This window comes from Somniosus microcephalus, chromosome 14, assembly GCF_052327205.1.
Source record: "Somniosus microcephalus isolate GS21.2 chromosome 14, FLI_Smic_1.0, whole genome shotgun sequence".
Taxonomy (NCBI): Eukaryota; Metazoa; Chordata; class Chondrichthyes; order Squaliformes; family Somniosidae; genus Somniosus; species Somniosus microcephalus.
The window spans coordinates 105,814,225-105,835,215 of record NC_141000.1 but is presented as its reverse complement, the minus strand read 5'-3'; the positions used below and the strand labels follow the sequence as shown (position 1 = coordinate 105,835,215).

General features: G+C 43.9%; 1 protein-coding gene across 1 annotated transcript in view; it reads left to right on the top strand.

The window, feature by feature from the left end:
* The window catches only part of itsn1 (intersectin 1 (SH3 domain protein)), a 217,055-nt gene that overhangs the window by 181,915 nt on the left and 14,149 nt on the right, over positions 1 to 20,991 (top strand). Inside the window, exons 35-43 of the mRNA XM_086006078.1 lie at positions 3,214 to 3,335; positions 4,939 to 5,045; positions 6,748 to 6,931; positions 8,336 to 8,434; positions 9,162 to 9,329; positions 12,149 to 12,361; positions 15,250 to 15,371; positions 19,833 to 19,915; positions 20,006 to 20,089. Of these exons, the coding sequence (XP_085862204.1) occupies positions 3,214 to 3,335; positions 4,939 to 5,045; positions 6,748 to 6,931; positions 8,336 to 8,434; positions 9,162 to 9,329; positions 12,149 to 12,361; positions 15,250 to 15,371; positions 19,833 to 19,915; positions 20,006 to 20,089 (1,182 nt within the window). The remainder of the gene's footprint in view (positions 1 to 3,213; positions 3,336 to 4,938; positions 5,046 to 6,747; positions 6,932 to 8,335; positions 8,435 to 9,161; positions 9,330 to 12,148; positions 12,362 to 15,249; positions 15,372 to 19,832; positions 19,916 to 20,005; positions 20,090 to 20,991) is intronic.

The following is a 20,991-nucleotide window of genomic DNA, read 5'->3' as shown; positions in this document are numbered from 1 at the left end:
AATAGCCAGTCTATTAAATAGTTCAAGTCTACGTGTGATTAACAACACTCGGAGCTTACATGACCTTGCATTTACGAGTGGCCTTCCTTCCCTGGGACGCAGGCACTGGCTTCTGGAGTGATAAGTCAACGGACCCCCTTTCGGCAGTGGGATTATCCATTCCAGTTAGACCTTCGGTTCCAACTGAACTCTCCTTACACACAAGCCGTGATACTTGAGCTGGCTTCACTCGCGCCTCTCTAATTTCGAGCACTTTGCCTGCAATTGGCTGGTACAGCCTGGACAAGCTAACTCGGGATTTACTTTTTGTCCTAATGCACTGTACCTGTAAAAGGCACCTTTCTATGTCTGCTCGATTTTGAAATTCTCATCGTTGTCTTCAAATCCCTCCATTGCCTCGCCACTCCATATTTCTGTAATGTCCTACAACCCTCCGAGATCTCTGCGCTCCTCCAATTCTGGCCTCTTCCGCATCCCCGATTTTTTTCGCTGCACGATTGGCAGCCGTGCTTTCAGCTGCCAAGGCCCTGAACTCTGGAATTCTCCACCTCTCTCTCCTCCTTTAGGACACTCCTTAAAACCTACCTCGGCCCAAACCAGTCCTAATATCTGTGGCTTGGTACCAAGTTTTGTTCGATAATTGCTCCTGTGAAGGGGCTTGTGACGTTTTACTACGTTAAAGGCTCTATATAAATGCAAATTATTGTTGCTAGGTAAAGGTTCTTAGAGCAAACAGAAACTAAGTGAACTAACAGTGACTGCTACTCCTACAATGACAAAGACGGCGCATTCGCTCTCGAGAAAGAGTACCGTAGATTGTCTATTACTGCTACTACTAGACTACCGATCATCTATTTTTATATCTTAATTTTAAAGGGCACCCTACATTCACTTAACCAATTAGGATGTTACTGACGCCTGACGGTTTTGACCCCTTGACTGCCAATCAAACCTGATAAAAACTGAGTCCTGTGGCTGTCATTGAGTCGCTGGCTCGTGGCTTTCCTCCCCAGCAAGACAAACTTTGCGTCTGCGATGTTTTACAACCTCCCCTTTACTGATCTTGCATTTTGAGAGTTTTTTTTAATCCTCACACAAATAGAAAAAGGTGACATCTTCATGTTCTATTAGGTGTTACCTAAGTGGTTTGAGTGAGTGGTAATGGCGTCTCCTGACTATAGTATAACACAAACCTTGCTGGTGCGGTTAACCTCGAGGTTTTAAAGCTTTATTTCAATCATTATGGCCTTCAGCTTAGAAGATTTTATGCCCAAAAAGCCTGGGTAATGGTATGAATGAGCTGAGAACTTGTGTTGGCTAAAAGCTTTTACCAAGCATTCAGTTCAATAGCTCAACTCCATTTTATGTGGTCAGATTTCAAGCTAAAACTCAATTTTAAGCACATTTTAGGTAATTCTCCTGAAGAATTTTGAAGGTACCTTTGGTAATTTGTGGAGCACTGTTCCTACAGTAGCTTTATCAGAGCTTATATAATTTCATTTATATAGATCAATAATAATAACCTGCATTAAGCAGCACCTTTAAGCTGGAAAATGTCCCAAGATGCTTTAAAGAGAGAAAAATGTACAAAAGGAACAGACGTGTTGGGAAAGATGCCTGAAAGCTTAATCAAAGAGATGAGTTTTAAAAAGGCAGTGGGAGTGGAGAGGTAGAGGAGTTAAGGGAGGGCTGAGGCAGTTGAAAGGGCTGCAAAGATTGCTGAGGCAAAGGGCGGACGGATGCAAGAGTCGGAGAATTGAAAGATTTAGAAAAGGATGTAAGGCTCGAGAAGGATGCAAAAGCAAAGTTGAGGCAATGAAGAGACTTGAAGTTGAGAGCAAGGAGTCTAAATTCATTGCATTTGGGGACAGGGAACCAATGTAGATCAGTAAGAATGGGGGTGATGGGCAAGCGAGCCAGCGCAGGAGAGGCCATGGACAGCTGAACTTCGATTGAATTTTATGGAGAGTGGAGGTTAACAAGGACATAACAGAAATCAAGCTTCTAAATGCCAAAAGTGTGGGTAAGGGTAAGGGTTGGGCAGTAGTAAGGTGAGGTAGGGACAGAGGCATAAGAGATGCTGTGGAGCATGCTGAGAAGTAAGTAGTCTTGGTGATGTTAGGTTTGAAATTCAACCGTGTTGAACAGGACCCTACGATTTTGCGTGGTCCGATTTGGCCTGAGTGAGTGACGCGGGAGGAGGATGGCATCAGTGGTAAGGAACTAGAGGGCCGAAAACAATGGCTTCAGTTTTCCTTGTGGTCGGTTACAGAAAATTTTGACTCGCCCACAACAATTTCGATGAGGCAGTTTGACAGCACAGAAGTGGTCAGGAGAGGTGGTGCGAAGTGTTGTCAGCATACATATGGAAGCAAGAGGAAGGTGAACCTCAGTGGTGATTGGCCTGGGCTGAAAGAGCAACTATTTCTGGAGATACGCTGGCTGTGTGTAGACAATTAGAAATAGACTTTTAAGAGTATCACGCTTAAAATAAATCCATCTCCTTATGTTTAAATGGGTTGGAATTCTGAGTCAGTCTTCCTGATCATAAATCTCACTCCTAATATTTTTTTGATGTTCGCAGCTCTGTTAAAGAGCCTGGCACCTAAAAACTTTTCCTTTGCTAGTTTGGCTGAAAATCTGTGCGAAAGAACCTTATTGAAAGAATGAGCACCTTGGGTAGGGGGAAAAGATGAAAGGCTTTAGATTTGTGTTTCTGCTTGGCAATCACTTTAATGAAGTACAACATAAATGACACTGAAATCAATGCCAAAATATATTTTTCAAGTTTCGCGGTCTGGATGTTCCCCGCAGGCCGGTCAGCGGTTTTTTGAATGGAAAGACCGTGCATGCGCGGAAATGTGAATGAGCCGCACATGCCCGTTAAAGGGGCCGCGCACCCCAAAAAAATTAGCGGGAACATTGTCACAACCAGCTCGCCACGTATTGTGAATTGGTCTGAAACAATATTTAAAAAAATTAAAATGAAGACATCAACCTAATTTACTCGGATGTCACAGTTTGTGTTCTCTGATTCTATCCGTAAAATGTTATCTGTATAGTACTCTGCCTAACTTTTTATCCAGACTGATGGATTGGCTGTATTATTAATTAGTATTGGATGGCAGTTCAAGTGCCTCAGCTGCATATGAAACCATGTATGTTAGAATGCTACGTGATGTATACTATTTAGTCTTCCCCTCTTCTGTGTAGGGTGTGCTGACTTACATTTATTGGACATGCTAACTCCTTCTGAGCGAAAGCGACAGGGTTATATCCACGAGCTCATCGTGACAGAAGAAAACTATGTGAGTGATCTGCAGCTAGTCACTGAGGTAAGATCAAGTTATCTTGTGGACCGGAAGGCACACGCAATTGTCAGGCTGTGCCGAAAGCTCAGTAGGTAAATGTTACATCCCAGTTTCAATCTCCACCCTACGCTGTGTTTACTGATCTTACCTGGAGCAACAGTGGAAGCAGTAGTTTGATTCAGTGTTCCCTGAGTACAAGGGAGGGGAAAGACATCAGCCCGAGTTCCTGCTCATGATCACTATCTAGTGACGCCTGCAGAAGAGTGCATTTGTTTGGAGGGCAGTCTATTTTTTAATTTGTCCTCAGGTTGGCAAGGATTTATTGCCCATACCTCGTTGCCCTGAGAAGGTGGCGGTGGGCCTTCATCGTAGCAATTATTCTTACAACTGAATGGCTAGCTTGGGTAATAAGGCATTACGAGTCAGCCTTGTAGTATGGGACCGGAGTCACACACAGGTCAGACCAGGTAGGATGCCACCTTACCTTCCCTGCACTACATTAGAGAACCAGTTGAGTTTCTATGACAGTCCAGCAGCTTTCATGGTTATTTTTTCTGGCACCAGCCCACAAATTACCAGATTTATTGAATTCAGTGTCAGATTTGCATTCAGAACCCCTGGGTTGCTGGTTCAGTATTGTCGCCACTGCAGTGTCTCCAGTGCTTCTATGTCCGTTTTATAGTATGGAGACCAGAACTGTGCACAGTGCTCTAAGTGCAGCCTGACCAGGGTCCGATACAATTTTAACATAACTTCACTACTTTTGAATTCTACACCCTTAGAAATAAATCCAGGGCTTTGTTAGCATTTTTAACTGCTTTACTGACTTGTGATGCTGCTTTTAATGATTTATTCACCTGTATCCCTAGCTCTTCTACCTCATTCGGTTTCTTATTGTCTACGGTCTCGTACCAACAGGTCGGTCTCATACCAACAGGTTTTGAAACAGCTTCTACCCCCAGGCCATAAGACTCATGAACGATTAATTTATTATTATTTATTACTGTTGTTTTATTTATTATTACTGTCTTTCTATTAGTATTTTTATCATTGTTATGCCATATTTATTCAAATGTTGGGAGGACTCGTAAAAATCAACATTTCATTGTGCAGTACACACGTCTGCTGCATATATGACAAATAAAATTGAATTGAATTGAATTGAGGTGTAGGTGATGTTTCTGTTTTTCCTACCAAAGTGCACCACCTCACATTTATCTATGTTGAAGTTAATTTGCCACTTAACTGCCCAGTCTGCAAATTTTCTAATGTTGTCTTGTTTTATGTTGCATTCTTCCTCTGTTAGTTATACTCCACCAGTTTGGTGTCATCTGCAAATTTTGAAGTTGAGTTACCTGTTCCTAAGCCCAAATCATTCATGTAAATGATAAATAACAGCACTGATCCTTGTGGAACACCACTTTCTTGAATCTGTAATAATCTTCCTACAATGTGCATTTCCCAATTTGCACTCAGCCTGAGTAATCTGTTGTACCCATACGGTAAACTTATACTTAGAGACGACTGAATGCTTTTGTTAATTATCTTTCTTTGTTCTTGTCAGGGAAGTTTTGCTTACTCTGAATTAAACTGCTGTTGCTGCTAATGATCTGGCTTGTTCCATTAGGTCTTTCAAAAACCACTACTAGAGTCTGATCTGCTGACAGAGAAAGAAGTGGCCATGATTTTTGTTAACTGGAAAGAGCTCATCATGTGTAATATCAAATTGTTGAAGTAGGTACATGTTGACATCTTGGTATTGTACCCTGATCACAGTCACTTTAAAATAATGTCTGTATCTTACTATCTTTCTCCACTGTCATGTTCAAAATCCCCGGAATGAAGACACAGTTTGTGATTCCATATAAAGGCATAAAAGAGTCAAATCTGAGTTGATGGGTCTGGGCTAATGTGGCATTTTTCCAAGAAGTGGCAGGACTGAGGTTCACATGTTCAATTCCAAATTTGCAATCTGTCCCAGTGCACGTCTTGCTGATGTCTCGGTCCTTCTCAGCAAGTAAAGGAAAACTGGAGCCTGAGTCATTCCAGATCTTCGTCCTGGTAGTCAGTTATGGAAAAAAAAGAAGACTGACTTACATTTATATAGCGCCTTTCATGACCACCGGGCATCCCAAAGCGCTTTACAGCCAATGAAGTACTTTTGAAGTGCAGGAAACGCGGCAGCCAATTTGCGCACAGCAAGCTCCCACAAACAGCAGTGTGATAATGACCTGATAATCTGTTTTTGTTCTGTTGATTGAGGGATAAATATTGGCCAGGACACCGGGGTAACTCCCCTGCTCTTCTTTGAAATAGTGCCGTGGGATCTTTTACGTCCACTTGAGAGAGCAGACGGGGCCTCGGTTTAACATCTCATCCGAAAGACGGCACCTCCAACAGTGCAGCACTCCCTCAGCACTGCACTGGAGTGTCAGCCTAAATTTATGTGCTCAAGTCCCTGGAGTGGGACTTGAACCCACAATCTTCTGACTCAGTTATGGAGTGACACTGGAGTAAATCTGGGTAATAGATTGAAAGCCAATCTTTGCAACAGGAAACAGGTTTTTTGTTGCGATGTGGCAGTTCTACATTTTGAGCTATTTGTTCAGATTTTTATTTTGCTTGTCGTATAACTCCCTTGTGGGATAAAATAATATCATTTGCTCTCTCTTCATATAATACACACGGGCCATTTTATTTCCCTGTAATGTGCAATTAAATACAATCTGGTGTCAGAGCAGCTCAAATCACATAGTACAATTAGCATTTCAGTTTGAATCACGCAATTCTATCATGGGAGCTTGCCAGCTGCTGCTGGCTGACATAGGCCTCCTACAAACAGTTCTACAATTGGAATAACACAGACTGGAGTGCATTTAAAAGGAGTAGCACATCTTCAGGTTTAGGTAAAATGGATGTGCTCCAGCAGTTTCACCTGAACCCCTCACCTGATGTTGCATTGTAACACACCAGAACGTTGCATTGTAACACACCAGAACCTATCTATTGTCTGGTATCTAACCACCGCCAAATACTTCCAGCTGTGCATTTGACCTCTGGGTTGCATTTAGAATGAACACCAAGAATTACTTTACACAATTTCTTAACATTAGGATTTAATTCAGATTGTTGGACTTTGAAATGGGAAAGCTGGATATAAGGTTCATTGATGTTAATGTGGAGTCAAGATAAGCAGGCACAGTGATCACTAAGTTTTCTAAACATTGATTGATATCAACAAATACCCACGGTATTTACACAAGCATTGATAATGATACAAATTGATTCTTACTGTCAGTACAGTGTTTTATCTAGAAAACACAAATAGTTAAAATACATTTTTTTAAAATAAACCCTAATGCAATGCTGAATATGTTGCATTTGTCTGCATACCTGTCATCTATTCTAATGTGCATCTGTTTTTGCCTCACTGTAGGGCACTGCGGGTAAGGAAGAAGATGTCAGGGGAAAGGATGCCAGTGAAAATGATTGGTGACATATTAACAGCACAACTGCCTCACATGCAGCCATACATCCGATTCTGCAGCTGTCAGCTTAACGGAGCTGCACTTATTCAGCAAAAGACAGATGAGGTTCCAGAATTCAAGGAATTTGTGAAAGTAAGTGATCATCACGTTACCATAGCACAGCAAAAGAAACGATCTCTGCATCACCTTCAGCTTGCTTTAACGTGAAACCCTTGATTTCAGTCAAATATTATTTTCTGAAAAGCTTTTGAAGTGTCAATGTGGCTCAGTAGGTCGCACTCTCGCCTCTGAATCATAAAGTTGTGGGGTCAAGCCTCACTACGGACTCGAGCACATAATTTAGGCCGACACATTAGTGCAGCCCTGAGGGATTGCTGCATTGTCAGAGGTGCTGCCTTTCTGCTGAGGTCCTGTTTGCCTGCGGCTCTGGGAGACATTAGTGGGGAAAATTCACTATCGCCCCGTTTGGGGCGCTAATTTTTAAAAGTTTGAAAAGTTAGCGCCAGGCGCTAATAATTTCAAACTTTTGAAAAATTCGCCGTTTCTGCTCCAGGAATGAAGTGGAACATTAAATCAAGCATTCCACATGCTTCTTGGAGCGCAATCGGCTGCAGGCGGGGCGGAGACTTCAGCAGCGCTGTACACTGGGCCGTGCAGCACTGCCGCGTTCAAAGGCTCCTTCCCTCCCTTAAAGGGAAGGGCCATCGCTGCAGGCTCTGCAATTTAAAAAGTACCTACCTGGACCACGCGGGCAGGAACCCGGGAAAAAAACTGCAACAAGGTAAGTTTTTTTTTTACTTACCTTGGTCACCTCGCCTTTAATCATCGCCCCCGAAACGGCCGGCCGCCCGATGCTCGCCTCCTGCAGCTGTCGGTGTTTTCGACCGGCGCTGCCGCAGGGGGCGGGAGTCAATTTCGGGTCCGTGGCGATGCGTAAGCCGACGACGTCACGATCTCCGGGTGAAGGCGATCGGGACGCAAAGCCGTAGCGTCGCCGCAAAACTCCCGCCGAATATGGCAGGAGTCGATGTCAGCACCGTGCCCAGTCGCAAAGCCATTTGCATCCCGTTAGCGCCTATGTGGGCACTAGCTGGAGGAGCAAAGGCACCCAATTTCACCCCCATGAGATTTTATTATTCAAAGAAGACTGCAACGTTCTCCTGATGTCCTGGCCAACATTCCTCCCTCAACCAACACTACCAGAAACAGATTATCTATCATTGATTAATTTGTTGTTTATGGTATCTTGCTGTGTACACATTGTCTGCCATGTTTGCTTACATAGTAGTGACTACACTTAAAGAAAGACTTGAAAGGCTTGTGTTTAAATACCGCCTTTCACAACCGAAATACAGCCAATGAAGTATTTTTGAAGTGTAGCCGCTGTTGTAATGTAGGAAATGCTTTACTTCAGTAATTGTAAAGCTTTTTGGGATGTCCTGAGGATGTGATAAGGTGCAACTACAATATATAAAATGTGATTTTCTTGATACTGTGGCATTATTATTGACTCTTGGCTTATTTATGTTATGACAGAGACTAGCAATGGACCCGCAATGTAAAGGAATGCCACTATCAAGTTTCTTACTGAAGCCTATGCAGAGGGTAACACGCTGTCCATTAATAATAAAAAATGTAAGTACATATTTTTATGCGGACGTACGTTCTCCTACTTGAACCAGTTAAAAACTGTTATTACGCAATTTGTCACAACATAGACCACTCCTAGAAGTTTTGTTTTTCAACTTTTACGATGATACAAGCATAAATAAAACACACCGTTTTGTTACTGACTATTGCTTTTACAATGAAATAAAACATAGGGGAATTTTATTGCTTGAAATTGCTGCTGGGAGAAAGTTGGGGTCGGGTGCAATGGCCGCGCACCAATCGGAAGGTCCCGTGTAGGCCGCTCACTCGCTGCTGCCGCTGGAAAAGATACCGCGCGTGGCTACGCAGCATATTTAAAGGGACCGCGCACCAAAAAAAAATTAGAGGGAACATTCTCTGGGCCAAAAAAATGTAAATTTTTTAAGGCCGGGTCGGCATATCTGTGTGTGTGATGTTCTATGGCCTCTTTTGCACTGTAGTTTCCTTTGATACAGCTTCTTCACCACTTTAAGCTAGTGTTCCTGAGGCCATCTAAGTTCTGACAGAAAGATTTTTTTTTGAACGTGCTGTTGGCAACCTTGGGCTCAGAAACGCTGTGTCATCAGTTATTGCTTAAACATTAACATTCTGTTAACTCTTTTAAAAATAACAAAGTTGGATTTTTGAAATGGGACGTTGAAGGGGAAACTCCCTCTCAGAGCTGCACCTCGTTTGATTTTAAAACAATTTTACTTTTTAATAAACATCCTAGATTCTGGAAAACACCCCAGAGAATCATCCTGATTTTAGCCACTTGAAACAGGCCCTTGAAAAGGCCGAGGAACTGTGTTCCCAGGTAAATGAGGGTGTGCGAGAGAAGGAAAATTCTGACAGGCTGGAGTGGATCCAGACACATGTGCAATGTGAAGGTTTATCTGAGGTAAGGTAGTGAAAGTAGCCAAAATGTGTCATGTCTCCAAATGGTTGAACCTTGATGATCCTATAATTGCAGCAATGCTACGTGAAGTATTAAAATCTTTTGATGAAAGCAAAGGTCATATTTTATAAATTAAAAATAACTAATAATTAAGTTTATATGGGATTAAAATAATATTTGTTATGAAATTTTATGTTTTTTTGTAGTTTTTGGGGGATTTCTAAATACCTTGTGCCATTTTGGATTACAATGCCAAATATTGGAGGGGAAAAATTGGGTAATATCAGCCGGGCAAAAAGTTTAGCGCCTGGTGCTAATTATCACCTCCAACTGCAAAATTCGCCTTTATCGCCCCTGGAGGTGATTTGAGCACTAACTCAGGCGCTACACACCTCTCTTAAGGCTCAAACGTCAGGGCACGAGGCGTTACCTCAGAACACTACTGAAGCTCAGGCGATGTCAGTTACCATGGAAGCCAGACAGACTGGCGTAGTCCAGTTCTTAAAGGGGAGGGGCCATCTTGCTGGCCAGCCACACCCTGCTCATTGCAGCCTTGAATCTCGGCCTGGAGAGACCTCAAAAGTAATTGTGTTAGAAGTACTAATGGATAGGCCCAGGGAAAGAGCTCGGTGCTTAGGAACCACAAAAGTGGTGCTGAGGGCCAGAACTCCTTAGGCCAGCGTTAAATCTCTCCAGACATCTCGGTCCCTCTCAACCTGCTGACAAGAAAAGGCAGGAAGCGCCCGCCTTTAAATACTGCTACCCCAGCCCCTTCCCGACCTGAAAACGTTCCCCTCTATCTGTCATTCCTAGCGGCAGGCGCTAAGGCAGGGCGCGCGACTCAATATCCAGTCCGGGGCGCTACCGGGGCATTGCACACTCGACTGACGTCACGATCTGCAGGCGCAGGAGATCGTGGCGGTAGTATTTAGCGCCACTGCAAAACGACTGGTCAATTTCGCGAGCGGCGCTAAAATCGCCGCACTAAGTTCCTAGCGCCCCGTTAGCGCCCCCCGGAGGCGCTAACCAACCGAAATTTTCCCCCTGGAAGTCTTGGGAACTAATTGGACCCTATTGTCTCATGTACATATTTGATATTTTGACAGCAGTATGTACTAGAGTAATGCATTATGTGGGATTTCAATGTGTTTGTTATACTTTCAGGAGTGAAATTAGGAAATACTTCTACACACAAAGGGTGGTAGAAGTTTGGAACTCTCTTCCGCAAGCGGCAATTGATGCTAGATTAATTGTTAATTTTAAATTGGAGATTAATAACTTTTTGTTAACCAAAGGTATTAAGGGATATGGGATTGCAAATCAGCCATGATCTCACTGAATGGCAGAACAGGCACGAAGGGCTCAATGGTCTGCTCCTGTTTCTATATACTGAATGTATTAAATAATGTCAGATTTTAAATCTCATCCTTATGTTAAGTACAGCTGTGACACTGGCATCTATTTGTTAATGTAGAACATTGTCCACGTACATCCTATACACAAAAAAAAGATAATTTTATCTAGGCTAATTAGCGCCTTATCAACCTCTTCCCAATCATCAGTAAAGTGATGGAAGGAGTCATCAAGTGACACCTACTCACCAATAACCTGCTAACTGATTCTCTGTTCGGGTTCTCCAGGGATCAGACTTCGGTGCAAGAGCTGAATGCCAGAGGAGGGGTAAGAACAGCTGTCCTTGACATCAAGGCAGCATTTAACCGAGGACAGTGAAAGACTGCAGTGAATACTCAGTGAGTTATTTACTGCATAAAAGAACCAATTAAAAAGCAACCTTTTAACAGTGAAAAGGTCGCTGTGAAGATGAAGCAGACGCCCCCACAATAGACCTGTCATCGATGAACAGATTAACTCCTCCACCTGTCAATCAGGGGTTTAGCTCTTGCCTGGATGAGTGCAGCTCCAACAACACTCAAGAAGCTCGACACCATCCAGGACAAAGCAGCCCGCTTGATTGGCACCCCATCCACCACCTTAAACATTCACTCCCTCCACCACCGGCGCACCGTGGCTGCAGTGTGTACTATCTACAAGATGCACTGCAGCAACTCGCCAAGGCTTCTTCGACAGCACCTCCCAAACCCACGACCTCTTCCACCTAGAAGGACAAGGGCAGCAGGCGCATGGGAACACCTCCACCTCCAAGCTCCCCTCCCAAGTCACACACCATCCTGACTTGGAAATATATCGGCCAATCCTTCACCGTCGCTGGGTCAAAATCCTGGAACTCCCTCGCTAACAGCACTGTGTGAGTACCTTCACCACACGGACTGCAGCGGTTCAAGAAAGCGGCTCACCACCACCTTCTCGAGAGCAATTAGGGATGGGCAATAAATGCTGGCCTTGCCAGCGATGCCCACATCCCATAAACGAATATAAAAAAAAAAGCTCACCGTTCTCAGGAATGCAATCATCCAATTTGGGGCCATAAGAATAACAAACTTCGCACTTTAGCGTTTTATTTATACCTGAGGGGAAAGATCAAGTTAACAGGCTGAAGTAGTTATGCTTCAATCATACAAATGCCGAGAAAAGCTTTAAAGTCATATTCATGTGTGAGGAAAAGTGTACTGTCCTTTTGTCTGACAAAAGTCCATGCCACAGGAAACCGTGTTACTCAAATGTCCAGGTTTAGGATTTGTGCTATCGGTCATACATCAGTGATCAAGGTTTTTAAGGTTAGAGTGCGCTGCAGTATAGATTTCAGCCAATGGACTTTTGTTTGTAAATTTATATTTTTCAGTGCCCTGATGCATGTATCATTCTTTTTAAAGGTAATTGCTGTTGTTTCCTTTTTATTGCAGCAACTTGTTTTTAATTCTGTCACAAACTGCCTGGGTCCTCGAAAGTTCCTGCACAGTGGTAAACTTTACAAAGCCAAGAGTAACAAGGAGCTTTATGGGTTTCTCTTCAATGACTTCCTGCTACTGACACAGATCATTAAACCACTAGGTTCCTCAGGAACTGACAAAGTCTTCAGCCCTAAGTCAAACCTACAGTACAAAATGTACAAGACTGTAAGTAAAATTTAGCATTTCAACCAAGTTGTAATCTTTCTTACAGATAAACAGAAAAATATATGTAACTTGTTAGGGGGTGATCTGATTTGAGGTTTATAAGATAATGAAGGGATTAGATTGTGTTCCAGTTGATGGTTTGTTTCAGTTGAATAGGTTAGGGAGGACCAGGGGTCACAGTTTTAAGTTGTGTAAGGCCAGATCTCGGTTAGATGTCAGGAGGTGGTTCTTTTCCCAGAGAACAGTGGGCCTCTGGAACAGGCTGCCGTCTGGTGCGGTGGACGCTGATTCGCTGAATTCCTTCAAGCGAGAGCTGGATCTGTTTCTGGCTGGGGCGGAGATCACCTCTTACAGAAGGTGGGTACTGCAGGGAATTCAGGGGCACAGTGATCTCCTGGACTAGTTTGGGTCGGAGAGGAATTTCCCAGATTTTTCCCCCCCAAATGGGCCTGGGTTTCTTATCTGGGTTTTTTTGCCTCTCCCAGGAGATCTCCTGGTTTCAGGTGGGGATGTATATATTGTGGGTATCACAATAGTGTGGGACAGGCTGGATGGAGCAGAGGGTCTTTACCTGTCTGTCATTGTTCGTATGTTTGCAATCTTGGCTCGGCAGGTAAGAGCACCTGAAGTTGGTGCACTGAGCAGCACAGACCAGCAAGACCCAAGGTTCGATTCTTGGTTTGTGGTGAGTCATCTAATCTCAGCCATGGCTGTGGCGGGTGCCTACAGTTCTTAACCTCCATAGCTAGTGAGGAGAAAATCAGCAAGGATTTGTTTTGCAGCAAGCCCTGATACAAAGTGTGTGTGTGGATGTTGGGAGAGAACAGGATTGGGCTCCCAAATCTTTTAGGCATCACCATTATTGGCAAGAAAATATTGAAAAATAAATTTCAGTAAGTTGGTAGAAGTGGGAATGTTCATTGCACCGAAATGGAGGATATGCTGCTTCTAAATGTGATATAAAAATATACAGTTTAAGGTTAAAGAGCCACAATAAATAGAGACTTGGTTGTAGAAATCAAATAAGAAATGGACAGATTCCTGATTCAGCAAGGGATCGTGAGATGCAAGTTTAGCACAAGTCTTCGGGCATTGGAGAGGGGGATAGAAATGATTTGAGTGGGTCGCTAAAAGATGTGTTAAGTTGTATAGATTCATTGGTGGCGATTTTCAATTGCCAGCTGCCAATTTCTCAACTTGAAATTTGTGCGGCCAGCAATTGAAAATTGGGAGGAGGCACCTCAGCTGCCACATTAATGCCCATTAATGATGTAACGGGCGATAGGCTGCTTAAATATGCAAACCCTTTTGTACCAGGTGTTAAGGGACCATTGGTGATTGCTCATGGAACTGAAACTTTTCATATATTTTTGGGTGCTGAGAGGAGTGCTCCTGGGCCATCAAAAAGAATTGTGGCCTGTAGAGACCTGTGTGAGCAACACCATCCCCCCCAGCCCAACCCACAGACTCCCCTGGCCTAACCCACAGACTCCCCCCCCCCCCCCCCCAGCCCAACCCTCAGACTCCCCCCCCCCCAGCCCAACCCTCCCCTCAGACTCCCCCCCCCCCCCCCAGCCCAACCCTCAGACTCCCCCCCCCCAGCCCAACCCTCAGACTCCCCCCCCCCCAGCCCAACCCTCAGACTCCCCCCCCAGCCCAACCCTCAGACTCCCCCCCCCCCCCCAGCCCAACCCTCAGACTCCCCCCCCCCCCCAGCCCAACCCTCAGACTCCCCCCCCCCCCAGCCCAACCCTCAGACTCCCCCCCCCCCCCCAGCCCAACCCTCAGACTCCCCCCCCCCAGCCCAACCCTCAGACCCCCCCCCCCGCCCCTCCCCAACCCTCAGACCCCCCCCGCCCCTCCCCAACCCTCAGACCCCCCCCGCCCCTCCCCAACCCTCAGACCCCCCCCGCCCCTCCCCAACCCTCAGACCCCCCCCCGCCCCTCAGACCCCCCCCGCCCCTCCCCTCCCCTCAGACCCCCCCCGCCCCTCCCCTCCCCTCAGACCCCCCCCCGCCCCTCCCCTCCCCTCAGACCCCCCCTCCCCTCCCCTCAGACCCCCCCCGCCCCTCCCCTCCCCAACCCTCCCCTCCCCTCAGACTCCCCCCGGCCCTCCCCAACCCTCAGACTCCCCCCGGCCCAACCCGCAGACTAGTGCATCATGGGATCCGGCCAATTTCGCACCCTTCCATAACTAACGATCTACAGCGGGAGCCCCACTTAGCGCCCGCAGCAGACTAGTAGCATGTTAGATGTCCGGACCTCCAAAAAACAACTCTGGCCTCATGCCGCCACGAACAGGTGGGCGGAACAGCCGCTCTGCCGACTTCTCACCTGTTTTGGGTGCTATTTGCAAATCGTACCCATTGTTTGTATTTTTTTATTGGACGCGACTGCTGCCAACGAAGTAAAGTAGTTGTGCATGCGCAGTCCCAGTGGTCTTTGGGTTGTTCTCACTGGACTTCCCACAGATTGGTGAGAGTGGGGAAAGGAGATCGCTGCTGCTGAACTCAACCACATCAAGAGAAGAAAATAAAAATTAAAAGTTGAATTAGCATTTATGCGCTGCTGAAAATAAAAAAAATTGAATTGTTGTTTCTATCGACTGATGAAAGTTAACATTTATGCACAGAATGCTTCTGCACAGCTTCCGGTTCGTTGGCAGCAGTCACTCTGTTGTTACTTCCTCATGTGCAAAAATAAGTGCCACATCCAGGTGCATAACACATTACTGTAAAACTGCAGTTTGAAGAGACTCAGTGGTCACTAGTTATGTGACGTGATAGCATTTTATTGATCTGTTATTAACCCATGCATGAACAATGCTGCTGCCAAGAGGTTTTGTGTTGTGCTTATTTACACCTTTTTCATTTCTGTAATGTCTGCAGCCTATCTTTCTGAATGAGGTATTGGTGAAATTGCCTACAGACCCTTCTGGTGATGAGCCTATTTTCCACATCTCCCACATCGACAGGGTGTATACACTTCGTGCTGAGAGCATCAATGAAAGGTAAGAGAGAACAGACTTGTTGCTTTCTAACACATTGGATGGGGAGATTGCCACTTTGGCTAGATATAGCAAAATCATAAACATAAAATGCACTTATAATCTTACTATAAACTGGCAAGAGTGGATTTCTTCCCCATGACCTTTCTGATCTGATGCTGTGCATTTTTTTAATTCATTGACGGGATGTGGGCGTCGCTGGCAAGGCCAGCATTATATTGCAGCCCTAATTGCCCTTGAGAAGATGGTGGTGAGCCACCTTTTGAACCACTGCAGTCCGTGTGGTGAAGGTACTGCCACAGTGCTGTTAGGGAAGGAGTTCCAGGATTCTGACCCAGCGACGATATATTTCCAAGTCAGGATGGTGTGTGACTTGGAGGTGGTGGTGTTCCCATGCGCCTGCTGCCCTTGTCCTTCTAGGTGGAAGAGGTCGCGGGTTTGGAAGGTGCTGCCGAAGAAGCCTTGGCGAGTTGCTGCAGTGCATCTTGTAGATGGTACACACTGCAGCCACGGTATGCCGGTGGTGGAGGGAGTGAATGTTTAAGGTGGTGGATGGGGTGCCAATATAATTTCCTTTTAAGACTTTTCAAACTGACAAACTAATGTGAGTTCATTTTTTAGAAGTTATGTAGCAACTGATTTTTGTTCATAATCATTTTTAAAAAAAAAGATGCCAATCCACACAGTATTTCACATTGTAGCAGCTCCTTGTTTGTAATTATACAGCAGTATATCAGTTCCTCCTGCCTCCTCCCATTCCCTTCTGTGCTTAGACAATATTAATTTTCATTTGATTTTGAAATGCTATACCTTGCACAACTCAATAAGAAACTGCTGATTGCAATTTTCTAATGCTGTGTAAAGCAGGTTGTTTAGTTAGCAGAAAGGCAAATGGTAGAAATATATTAACATTGTTTATTTTAAAATGTTGTGGTGTTATACAAGTGCATAAAACAATTAGATAAAAACATTCTTCAAGTGGAAGTTCAGAGATAGCGTAAGAAATCTTGAACAAGAAAAGTCCATTGAACCCAACAAACCTACTCCTTCCACGTGGCCCATGCCTGACTACAATCATGATCACCATCCTCATCCAAGATCTCTGTAGATCTTCCTACTGCCCCCTCACATGAACTATTAGTAACTCTATTGTCCTCTGTCATGCAACTACCGGGAAGTCGGATGATACAATGAAAATGGAGTTGTTGACGAATCACAGCAATCAATCTCTACCAATTAGTCTACAACAGACCCAGAAATTACACAAGAAAAACCCCAGTGGTGGCGAGTTTGGAGAAGCATAGGTCCAAAGTCGCCTGTTCCTCCCAAGAATGCTACACTTACCACAGGTCACATCTCAAATTACTCATGTACTGTATCCCAAAATGTTATTTTCTGAACGAAATCTATCCAATTTGCAATTGAATGAATCAAAACTGTCTGCTTCCACCATCTCCCTAGGGAGTCTGATCCATAGCTTGATCACTCACTCACTAAAATATTGTTTTGGCAGATTAGTTTTGAATTTACCCCTCCTTTAAGTGCAGGCCATGTCCTCTGATCCTACTGTTCTGGACAAGGTGAAATAGCTTGTAGGGTCAGTTTTTCTCTGTCCCGCTCCTAAATAGCACCTGAGAAATGGGTGTAGCCGAAAGAGAAAATGGGCACTATATCCTTTACTTCCATTTTGCTCCTCCGGATCTACTTCTGTTGTCCCACTTGACTACAACTAAAGAGGGCACAGCAATATAAATTTCATATCAATGAATGTCAGAGGGCTTTGCACCCAGGTTTTCTTCAATGCTAGGTGCAGTTCAGGGGCAAACAGCACAGAAGGAAGCCATTCAGCCCGTCGAGCCCGTGCCGGCTCTCTGCAAGAGCACTTCAGCTAGCCCCACTCCCCCGCCCTTTCCTCGTAGTCCTGCATATTTTTTTCCTACAGGTACTTATCCAATTCCCTTTTGAAAGCTGTGATTGAGTCTGCCTCCACCACCCTCTCGGGCCGTGCATTCTAGAACATAACCACTCGCTGCGTAAAAGTTTTTCCTCATGTCGCCTTTGGTTCTCCTGCCAATCACATTAAATCTGTCCCCTGTGGTTCTCGACCCTTCCGCCAATGGGAACAGTTTCTCTCTATCTACTCGGTCTAGACCCCTCATGATTTTGAACACCTCTATCAAATCTCCTCTCAACCTTCTCTGCTCTAAGGAGAATAACCCCAGCTTCTCTAGACTATCAACCTAACTGAAGTAAACTCTTAAACTCATTCATGAACTGCCATTTTGGTGCTATTTATCTTAAGAGACAAGCTGGTAGTCTCAACAAACATCTTTATTTTAAGAAGGTTAAGTAGAAATCTGATGGAGGTGTTCAAAATTATGAGGGGTTTTGATAAGGAAAGAACTATTACCACTCGTCAGTAAGTAGAGGGCATAAATCAGCAAAAGAACAAAGGGACAGATTAGGATAATTTGTTTATGCAGAGGGTTGTTAATATGTGGAATGGCCTACCAGAAATAGTGGTGGAAGCAGAATGCAAAGTAGTTTTTAAAAGAGATGGGATAAATATTTGAAAGGTAAGAATTTAATAATGTATCGGGAAAGGGCGACAGAATGGGACTTATTGAATAGCTTTCTCAGTGAGCAATGCAGAGGACTGATGGCGGACTGGCCTCCTTCTGTGCCACAAAGGTCTGTGATTCTATAAGCTCAACATTTTTTGGGCAATCTCCAATTGGGATAAAAGGAAGATTCCCAAGGTATTTCATTTTTTCCCAGTGTCCGCCTAAAGGGAACTCTCAAACTTGTAGCTTCAGTCAAGAGCCTACCAAGAGGGAGTACTTCTAATTCGTATGAATTTGTTTGATACTCAGGTAATTTTGCACACAGATTGATATGGTACATCAGTAAGGAGAATTAAGAACATAAGAAATAGGAGCAGGAGTAGGCCATTCGGCCCCTCGAGCCTGCTCCGCCATTTAATAAGATCATGGCTGATCGTCGACCTAAACTCCACTTTCTCACCCGATCTCCATATCCCTTGATTCCCTTAGTGCCCAAAAATCTATCGATCTCTGTCAAAATATATTCAACAACTGAGCATCCACAGCCCTCTGGGGTAGAGAATTCCAAAGATTCACAACCCTCTGAGTTAAGACATTTCTCCTCATCTCAGTCCTAAATAGCTGATGTTTACTAATGTACCATTGCTAGGGTATAATGATGTGACTGACTCCCAATTCTTATCTAGCATTTTGCTGCAGCAGGTTTCAATGTCCCCAGGCTATGGAATAGATTTACCTATAAATCACTTTTTTTAGGCAATTCTTTTGCCAGTTTAGCTTTATTAAATTCCAGTAATTTAAATATATATTTTTACTAAGAATCAATGATTTAGGATTGTGCAGCCATGAGGCGCTATCACATTTGCTAGAGATCTCTTTCTAGAAATAGCCTATGGTAAGCAAAGCGTCTGCTTAATTTAAAAAAAACTAATTAAGAGACTTCTGATGTTGCGTTGGTATAAATACATACTGTGACTCAAACCTGTGACTGGAAAGTTGATGTGTTAATTACCGTGCTGCTGGAATTCCCCTGGAGTTCAAATCTTGAAAATATTGCAGATTAATTAGAGGTTTTAACAAGACAGCATTGCAGGAACATACTGAACCAGACGTCTGGAAAACTGTCCTGTAATGCCAGAGATTAGTAATCGTGTATCCAACTGTCTTTTTTGGGGAAAAAAAAGCTTTGAATCATTTATATTACAGACATTTACGGATTCCTACAAAGGCAAAGATAAAAAGGAAAACTGCAAATCTGAAATACGAACAGAAAATGTTGGAACTTTGTAGCAGGTCAAGGGGAGGGGTCAGTCAACATCTGAGAAAGATATGTTACCATTTCGGTTCTAATGAAGGGGTCCCCCCCCCCCTTTGTCTTTGAGATACAGGTCATCCTGCTATGTATTTACAGCATTTTCTGTTTCATTATCCTAGAATTTGTTTTTAATCAGTGTAACATTCCTTTCAACAAACATACATTTAGTTTTTTATGTGCTCATCAAGGTAAGGGATGTCAGTGTTGGGGAATGGAACTTTCTTATTTCAGGTATCCAGTGTCACCATTAAGCACTCCCAAATGCAGAGTAAAGCTCTTCCTACTCTGACCCAATAGCATGCCTCAGTCCTAACCTCAAATGAGCACCCCTGTGGCCTTCCAGACTGACATTGCATATTAGTGCCAAATTAAGGATAATTTTGTGCTGGAGTCCAGTGCCCACTAGAAATTGGATTGAGGCTGCCCAAACTCATCCCACACAGGTCACCCACAACTAGCAGACAGAGCAGATTTTCATCCCTCAGTCTGGGCTAGATTTGAACCTGGTCCCAAGAAATGAAAGACCTCCAATATTATTTTTGTTCCACGCATCCTTTAACTATTCATTGCTTTTTCATTCTACAGAACTGCTTGGGTGCAGAAAATTAAAGCTGCTTCAGAACTCTACATAGAAACTGAAAAAAAGAAGCGAGAAAAAGCTTATTTGGGTAAGTAAAGCAGTGTGTACATTGCATGGAAACAAGGTTTCTTCAACAGCAGTTCATATTCATGTACGTGTTCCTTTTTCTTTTCTACAGTTCGTTCTCAAAGGGCTACAGGCATTGGAAGGCTAATGGTGAATATTGTTGAAGGTATAGAGCTGAAAGCATGTAGATCCAATGGTAAGAATGACTCATTTTCTTGAAATACTTCTTCTGTGTTTTTCATGTTAAACATCAATCCCCAGAGAAAATATCAGCTGGAAGAGTAATGATGATTTGCATTCTCAAAGTGCAATACTTTACTATTATATAATGCTACATCTGGATGTTTGTTTGACAGCCGTGAACTGGCAAAATTCATCCAACAAAAAGCCAGTAGTTTAAGCTTAAGCTTCCAGCTGAGAGTCAAGTGCTGAACCACTTGAAACATTGGGTTGATCATTTGGATTTGCCTGTCATACTTCAACAGGTTGGTTTTCAGGGCTTCTCTGATGTCTCAGGGAGCATAGCCAATGAGTGACAGACCCATGGTTCAGGACCTTATCTGTGCTCAGATAGCTAATCACAGCTGGAGCAGTGGTAGGTACACAACAATTGACCTCAGCACCACTCGGTTAGCGAGGAAAAAACTGGTTAGAGCTCTCACTGCTGATCACTATCTAGCAACCTATGCTGGAAGTCTACACGTATGTTAAGGTGAAGACAGGATTAGGCTATGCTATGATGCACTCTCTGGAAATAACCGTTTGCCAACACTCAAGTTTTATACAATAATAACTACCTGGGTTAATTACTCATGGAACCATATCTCAGCAAGGATTTGGGAGGGAGTACAGTATTTTCTCTAACAGGTATGTTAATTCACTTGATGAAGAGGTTTGTATGTTCTGACATTTGCACAAATAAACCTGTTACACAATAGTCATTCAATCAAACTTCCTCTAAAGGACAGCCTTGTTACTCAAACAATTTAACACTTTATTCCCAACCAAAAAAGCATAAATTCAATTCCCAAGAGCGATCTGATCAAATAATAGTCTTTGTAACATATGGGGTGAATCTCCATGGGGGCTCTCCAGCTC